Below are 9,059 nucleotides of genomic sequence, written 5' to 3' on the forward strand. Positions count from 1 at the left end.
AAATTATTTGCTGGATTCCCTGGAGGCATAAAGGCCAGCTGCACTGGATACTAGCACTGTGTAAAATAAAAATGGTATCATTGCTTGCAGCGGTCTTCATCAAAGTAGACTTTGAGGACTAGACATAGGTTCTTCTGCTTGATGATAATAAGGCACAAGGAGTGGGGGAAGAGCAAGGCATTAGAAGAAGCACGGCAACAAATCGATAATTTAAATTGCAGTAAGTCACCAGGGCCAAAACTTCATTCCAGCAGACCTGCAGTGAATTAGGAGCAGAGTGAGAAAGCTATTGCTAAGGGTCATGCCGGAGCCCAATATACTGCTTTAGAACAAAGGCTTTTAAATTTATTAATGAGTAATTCATATTAGTCACTTCTTTTTAGTATTAAAAAGATACAGCGGGAGGGGAAGAAGAAAAGAATCAGGCTGATTATTATGTATACAATTCTTGGCCTCCAACGCAAGGTTCCTGCTGTGAGCCTGAGATGACTGACAACTCATTTTTTCAGCCTAGCCTTGCCAAGCACCAGCTTTCAGCACTGATGTCACCAGTGGCAGGACTATTCTGATAAGGGGGATATACAGGATGGATCGCCTTCCATCTTGTTGAACAACATCCTCTTTGCTTTTGAAGTTGCTCTTAACAATAACAAGAACATATTCCTAATGCTCTTTAACTTTTCAAAAATACACTAGAACAATGTGAATAAAGCAGCTGTGAGCTAGAAAGTGGCATTTATTGATACTCAAGTCTGCAGAATGCTGAACATTAAAGTGCCTGCTTAGTGGAGGCCTGACAAGGATTTGTGATGTTTGTATATTTTGCCAATAATTAGAATTTGAGTTCAATATATCTCCTTCCTTGATTGTCACATCTATGTATGTTAAATTGTATTTTACCGTTTTCTTCTGTGATTCTGGGCTAGTTATAGAGATTGATTTGTTTGTTGTGCACAGTCTCTGCATAAAGGTATTAGAAGATACAATGCAGTCTTGCAAATAATATATCTCAAGAAAAGAGTGTTTGGCAAGAGTTTATCTGGGGCTCTAAAAGTTATGGCAGAACAGGAAATGGAAAAGGTAAAAGCCTCATTTTGAGGGGGGAGAACTGAGTGAGAGACGTAGGCTGAAGGAGTGCAGGAATAAACAACCAGAGCCGCCTTTGAAATATTACAAGAACAACACAGTACAGTGGAAGTTGAAATGTCAACTCATACATTTTGTTTTTGGGCAAAGAAAATGTCTGAAGTGCTGCAAACTACCAGCAGGGGAAAAAAAAGGAGAGAGAGATTGCTGGAAAACACCATGGCCTTGAGGATGTTGCTGAGGAAGAAAAGTTTATTTAGTGCTTTAAAAAAGAAGAAGCTGTTTTGTGAGAGAAGTCCTATGGAGCGCCCTCAAGCAGGGTGCAAAGCAAGGGGGAGGAGGACATGCAACAGCAGGCACAGGGCAAGGAAGGCACCCCTTGGATGGACATAGTAAAGGAAAAGAAAATGTCCCACCACCAAATTGTTGGGGCTGCATTCATAATTGCTTGAGGGTCCCATCAGGTATACAGGCCAAGGGTTCCTCACCCCTACAGCAGGGTTTGGTGCCAACAACAATAACTGTACATAGCTGTCAACTTTTCCCTTTTTTAAGGGGAAATTCCCTTATTCCAAATAGGATTCCTCGCAAGAAAAGGGAAAAGTTGGCAGCTATGCAATAACAGAACCCTGTTTGGCCAGTATCTGAACTCATAAATTCTCCTTCATTCACAACTTTGAGATCTACCTCTCTTTTTTGCTTTTCTGCAAATTATTATTATTATTATTTATTCCCCAGCCACTATGGGTGGCTTCCAACAAAATATTAAAATACAATAGTCTGTCAAACATTAAAAGCTTCCCTAAACAGGGCTGCCCTCAGATGTCTTCTAAAAATCTGGTAGTTGTTTTTCTCTTTGACATCTGGTGGGAGGGCATTCCACAGGGCAGGTGCCACTACCGAGAAGGCCCTCTGCCTTGTTCCCTGTAACATGGCTTCTCACAGCAAGGGAACCGCCAGAAGGCCCTCGGCAACTCAATCATGATTTTCAATAATTTCATATGATCCTCCAGCAGTGGCTCATGAAATATAATTTCAAATTCACTGATAAATCATGCACAGGAAGTACCACCTCCAAATTCCTAACTCTTCAAACACAAAGCAGTTCTCAGAATCAAACACCTGTTCATAACAGAGTACCACCGCAGTAACATGAATGGAGTATGGAATCAGCTTCCGGTGTCCTTTGGAACCAAACATTTCATTGTGTATTAATGCTTCGCCTCCTTTGCTATACACGGCTAATTTATTGCTGGGAACCAACAGCAAATGGTGATGTTTTGTTTTTCTTTTGAAGACTATTTCCACACACTTCTCAGATGACATTCTGCACTTTCTGGGTGTGGTGGCAGTGATGAATTGAGAGCAAGGAAATGACACATGCACAGTTGTATTTGGTGGAGCCTCCCCTAAAACAATAACTTCACAATATATATACATTGTGATGTGATGGAGTAATTTAGCCAATCATTCACCAGACCTGTAGATGGTAATGTTGTGCAGAATCTCTCAAGCCAGTCAGGCGATGAAAATCAAACCAGTATGTCAGCTTTCCTCAACCTGGTGCTCACCGAATACTCTGGACTCCAAATACAATCAGCCCCAGCCAGCATGGCCAATGGCCAGGAATGATGGGAACTGTAGTTCAAACCATCTGGAGGGCACCAGGTGGGTGACTGCTCATATATGTCATGGTTTCCGGAGTCATCCTAATACAGTAGGGATAAAGATTGGGGTACAGTTTAAAGCTCTTCCATCCCTGTGTCTCCTGTATCTGTCGTGTCTTCCAGATCCCTCCCCAGAGATGCCATTATCACTACCTGCCCTGCCCCAAAGACTGGATGGGAGAAAATGGAATGAGAAAAGGCCTCCAAGTAACCACAGCATTTCATGATCTCAGCAGCCGTCATGATGTAGCTCAGGAGCCCTGCTGACTGGATTGACATCCATGTCCCTGCTTATCCACCACTATCACAATACCTTCATAGACTGAAGAAGGAAATTTATATGCATAAAGAAAATAGGCTAATGGGTTTTATGTGATCCTCTGCAATCCCCACGTTAAGCAGCATCAGACAAAGAAGCATATTACATGAACAGATTGACTTCCGCTGTTCAGGTGAATTGTAAGGTATCTGAGCATGTTAAGCTTTTGCTCTGATTCATGCTAATTGGGGGAAATGCATGCAACAATACAGAAGGCGATATCCGAGTCTGAGGGCTGAAGCTCTCACTCTGAGAGGGAACCATCTGGCACTCCATCATGAAATCTCTAATGAAAACATCATAGATCAGTCTGTCCGTCACCTAGGCATCTGACAGAAATTGAAATGCAGATTTACCCATCATCTTTCATCTGGTAATCATAGGCAACATAATAAAGCACAGGAGACGGAGACCTGAAATTGATTGCACGTGCCCCTAAACTGGGTAACATGGAGTTCAAAACGCTTCTTTGAATTAGGCCAACATTTGGTGCAAATGTCACTGATATTTTCCTTCTATTTTAAAAATCTTTCCCAACAAGCTTTTATTTGGGGTTCAAGGTAAGAGTTACCTTGCAGACAAAACCCTGCAGATCATAAATAGGACAAGAGGCAGTTTCTACTTTCTTTACAGTATTTAATGCTGCAAGTGGAATTCAAAGGACAGCAGCAGCACAATAGTACAACCTCTCTTGGGTGGTTTGGATTTGTACTTCTAGAAGAGCCAGCCCTCCTCCCACTTCACAGAAAAAAGCTGTTTATTAATTTGAATAGGATTCCTGCACATGGCAGAAAAGGGCTTGCTGGGGCAAGAACACCCCCCCCCCCCCCGCAAAGAGTACTCATTAATGGTTACTTGTCATCCTGGAAAAAAGTGACTGGTGGGGTGCCGCAGGGTTCTTTCCTGGGCCCGATGTTGTTCAACGGCTTTATAAGTGACTTGGATGAAGGAATTGAGGGGATGCTCATCAAATTTGCAGATGGCACCAAACTGGGAGGTGTTACTAATGCCACAGAAGACAGAATCAGAATTCAAAATGACCTTAACAGATTGGAGAACTGGGTGCATGTCAACAAAATGAATTTCAATAGGGACAAATATAAGGTTCTGCACTTAGGCAGAAAGAACCAGATGCACAAATATAAGAGGGGGACACACCTGGCTTACTAGCAGTACATGTGAAAAGGATCTACTCCTACTCCTACCCCTACCAACGCTATTGATGATTAAGGGAAGCACTGGGGAGTTGCCCTTCTCTGGTAAGACTCAGAATTCCCACAATCTATGGGCCTTATTCCTCCCTGCCTTGGAGGTTGTTGCAGGAAGTGTAACTTTAATTAGGGTTCATCCTCTCCGCATAAAAACTACTGCAGGAAGATACTGTTTTTTTAAAAATCCCGTATCAGCCAGTTGAGACAGCATGAAATATTCCTTCCTGAGTCCCGCAAAGAGGAGCCAGTCAAAGCCTCAAATAAGGCTGAACTTGGGGAAATAATCTGATACAGGCATCTCCCAAGTCTCACTAGTCTAAATGTTATGATTGCTGGGAAATCCTAGCCATCGTGAGATTTCCTTCCTCAAAGTCTTTCTGTATCTGGGAACCCCGCAGACATTACAAGATTCAATCACCTTTCAGCATTTTGCCTCTAAGAGTAGCAGGTAGAAGTCACAACCTCTTGCCAGCCCTCACAGACCATCCTAAGAAGCAGGAGGACTAAAGTGAATGGGACTTAGAGTTCTTTATGCAAAGTCCAGTGCTATATTTGGATTGCAATCCTATGTCCACATACATGAAACCAAGCCCTACTGAACTCACAGGGACTTATTTCTAAGATCGGAGCCTGATGCTATTTTGTGAGATTTTTTGTGTATTTTTTACAGCAAGGAGTTTCTCTGAAGTTATCCTAGTCACCTTGAACACATCTATTGTTTGAGATAATATTTGTCGTTTAAAAATCATACTTTATTATCAAAAGGTATTGAAATGCAAATACTTTCCCATCATTTGCATTCCACTCTTTTGGTGCAGTTGTGTTTTTCAATTTACAGTACGAATCATTATGGTGGCAAGCAGCCACTTCTTCGAATCAGATAAAGAAACCTTGATCAAGATGGCACTTCTCTTTTAAAATGTATTTTAATTAGCAGCGCTTGTTCAGATAGCAAGCTTCATTATCTGAATCCATAATGTCGCTGGAAGATAAACATGCATGTAAGCTTATTTTCCCATTAACTCAGAAACCTGGGACGAGAATGGTAAATACTTCAAAGGAGAAGCTTGATTTGTGACTCTCTGCTCCTTTTTAACCCTCAGAGAACTCCAATGTATTTAAGCAGGGTAGAAAGAAGTCACACCTCCTCCCTAGGTGGAAGTATACATTACCTTGGCAAACATACTTCCCCAACCCACATTTGCTAAAGTAACCAGCATATGGGGGCAAATATTATGAATAGGTAACACCACCTGCCAACCTCCCTCCCCCATCCGCAGCTGGGCTTACTGCCTATCTAGGAATCAGGCTAAGGATAAAAAGAATCAAACATGGCCCGATGATGGCAGTTACATTCCAGCAACTTCCGAAGGGCACCACATTGGACGCATCTGGCCTCATGTAGCAATTCCATTAAAGTAATGGACATGAGTGGGAAACCATAGGGCAATCTCTCCTCCCACCCCCTATGAAACACACACACACACACACACACACACACACACACATCCTGGTACCATTCACATGGTTTGGACTACAACTCCCACAAGCCCCAGCCTGTATGGTCAGCGGCCAAGAATGATGTAAATTGCAGTCCAAAAGAACTGACGAGCACCAGGTTGTGGAAGGCTGCCCTACAAAAGATGCACCTTTGAGCTAAATGTACCATGGTTATGATAATATAAGGAGCTTCCTATGTTTCTGAGTAATGGTTTTGTGTCTCTTTTATATGGATGGTTTTAATTTCATCTTGGGGCTCTAGGTTTAAAGGTGAAGGAGAGATAAATTTATTTTTAAATGAATATATATTCCTGTATTTCTGAACACAAGCAATAACGAAACTGGTGTTGCAATCAAGGCACAGTAATTAAAATAGATCTGACTTAGTAATGTTTTAATTTGAGATCAGGTCTATGATCTATACGAGCTATTAGAAGCTGAAGATAAACTATTGTTCAGTGGAGCAACAGATGTGACTGCTGTTGTTAATTGCACTTGTCACTATTTCACAAAATAGAGCAACTTACAAAATAATATAAAGATTAAAACCTGAACAAAATAAAAACCTACTAACACAACCATATATGTACATGTAAGACATCCTACCCACTGGAAGAGGCCACAAGGAGCCACAGTCCTCTGAATTAAGGGTCTAAAGCCTTGGTAAAAAGAAATGTTTTCACTTGGTGCCTAAGAATAGACAGTGATGGGGCCAGGTATGCTTCCCGGAAGCCAGCACTCCACAAGTGGGAGCCACCACTAAAAATGCCCCTTCTCATGTTGCTGCCCTCCACACCTCCTTTGGAAGAGACACGTGGGCAAGGGCCTCTGTCCTGGAATTATAGTAGTAATTCCAGAACTGTAATTTCTCAGAACTGTTTTTCAGATCTATCTATCAGCCCCTCTCCATGTCACATGTCAGCAAAGCTTCACTACTTTCATGGTGTTTGATGCTGGTTTTTGTCAGCTGTTGGCACATTCCATCTGAGGTACAGTATGTATTTTCTGGCATTGGAAGAAAAATGTTCAGGCTGTCGGATGTAACAGTTGATTTATTCAGGGACAAGTTGATACCGTGACACAATGTTGTAATAACTGGTAATCTGAGATTATTGAAACCAGAAAATGTACATAACTGCATTAGAAAGATGAATTAAGCCTGACAAGTGAGGCTAGAAAATGTTTGCTATTGATTTACTCTCCAAAAAAAGCGATAGGGTTGCCTTTCTTCAAACGTAAATGTGTATTTATGCAGTATGTCTGCCATTTTTAGTATCTATTCATATTGATTGATCTGAAATTAGTTTATAAAAAAGCTATTGCTGAATTATGAAAAACTGGTCTTTGATTCAGCAGCCCTGGTATTCCTTAAAATAGTACGCACCAGGACAAAATATATTTGAGTGTGGCAGTGTTTGGATTCCACTCCTAAAACTGGAACATCAAATCCCAGGAGAAAGACTCAGGTTAAATCCCTAGTGTCTGCAGGTAAGGTTCAGAGAGACTCCTGCCTTGAAATCCTGAAAACTGCTGCCAGTCAGTGTATGCAATACTGAGTTAAATGGGCCTGTGGTCTAAGTCAGCTTTATATAGTCCTTTGTTAACCAGGTCTGGGGGCCAGAAATGCAGTTTGCCACACAAACTTGTGCATCTGCTCACAGGATAGTCAGGTGATATAATAAATTTGATACCACTTGGCAAAAAGGGCTTCCCTATTATATAGGATAGTCAGTCATTGCATATAAAATTCAAGGACAGCTGTAGCTTGATGTCTCTTATCATTTGAACATTTACTAACCAATTCCTTCTAGGTGAAACTGTGGGCAACTTTATCTTGCATTGATTACAATTTATCTGGAGTCTGGATAAAATAGCTCCAGGGAACTTATCTAGCTATTCTTCCACACTTTCCCTTCCCTTCGCCTCTGATTTCATTTACGACCTCCTGAAACAATTTTGACCCATCAAGCTGAATGCTGCCAATTAACTAAATATGGTTACGTGGGCCTTAAGATAGCTCTTTCTCCCCTTCTGTTCTCGTTGACTGAATGCTTGCTACGTTGAATAGAAGCAGGGGAAGAAGCTGTGATTAGAATGCTTTAGTTGTAATAATATTACATATTTTGCCTAAAGAGCCCCACAAATGAAGCCAGGGCCCTCTAGCAGGTTCAGAATATGACTGAAAGCACTTGTAAAAAGCACTGAATCCTAAAGAACCGATGGCACTGTGCTTTTAATATAACTTGGAAAATTAGGCTACATTAAACAAAACAAAAAAGTTTCTTGCATTTCACATTAAAATGCTGAAGAACCATATTCACCTTGATCCAGAGAACGTCAGGAGCAGCAGAGAGGGGTGTTCATATTGCTAGCCATGTGGAGACAATGCCTAATGCAGAAGCCAATACATTGGGTAGCAATATATAGTTATGGTATATCAAATCCCACACACTTCTGCACATCCAAATAGCAGATCCATGCATGGAAATCTTTTTGCACAACTGAGTTGTGTTAATTGGATCTGGGTGACGCTGGCCTCACTGGTGTATATATAGGTTGAAAGAATTCTGCTGTTGTCCAAAGCAAGCTCAACATGCAACACTGAAATAATCAGACATAAGAATGTACACTTAGAGGCATCATCCTGATATGTTCAGGTTTGTTCAGTCTGCGACTGGATGGCGATGAGTCTCGGTATCTTCCAGGCTTCTCTGCAGAGCCACAAAAGCTGCAAAATATGGCTCCTCCGCTGATTAGACATGCTGAAGTGACCCAGCCTAAATAGAGTGCAGGTCCCAGTTCACGTTTCCGGCCAAACTGGATTACTGGATTGTGGAAGTCCTCGATGATGTTTTTGGCAGTCCAGGAAACAGGAATCAGCACAATGACCCCAGTCAGAAGGAAAATTGCTCCAGCTGCCAACAGAATCTTGTTCTTCATCTGCTCATTACTGCCAGGACATCGGATGCACTTTGTGCCAGCAATGGCAATCAGAAAGGCAATAACTGACAGGGCACACGCTGTGCACATTAGTCCTCTGGATGCTTCCAAGGCAGGTGGAAGGGCCAACAAGGATCCGTAGAATTTGCACTGATGCTTCTTGAAATGATTGACGCACACCATCCATAGGCCCTCCCAAATGGTCTCAAAGACTATGATGTTACTTTCTGTGAAGGCAGATACTTTCCACTGAGGCATCAGAGTGACGGTAAATGTTCCAACCATGCCAATGCCCCCAAGCAGCAGGGCCACAGTTTGCAATGCACAGCAAGCCAT

General features: G+C 41.9%; 1 protein-coding gene across 1 annotated transcript; it reads right to left on the reverse strand.

Moving 5' to 3' along the window:
• Positions 1–8,393: 8,393 nt before the first annotated feature.
• Positions 8,394–9,059, reverse strand: LOC310676699 (claudin-8-like; the record flags this gene model as incomplete). Its single annotated transcript, XM_083438805.1, has 1 exon — positions 8,394–9,059. The coding sequence occupies one exon, from the start codon at positions 9,057–9,059 to the stop codon at positions 8,394–8,396; it is 666 nt and encodes a 221-aa protein (XP_083294931.1).

Source organism: Podarcis tiliguerta (assembly GCF_965153285.1).
Source record: "Podarcis tiliguerta genome assembly, chromosome: 4".
In the NCBI taxonomy this organism is placed as follows: domain Eukaryota; kingdom Metazoa; phylum Chordata; class Lepidosauria; order Squamata; family Lacertidae; genus Podarcis; species Podarcis tiliguerta.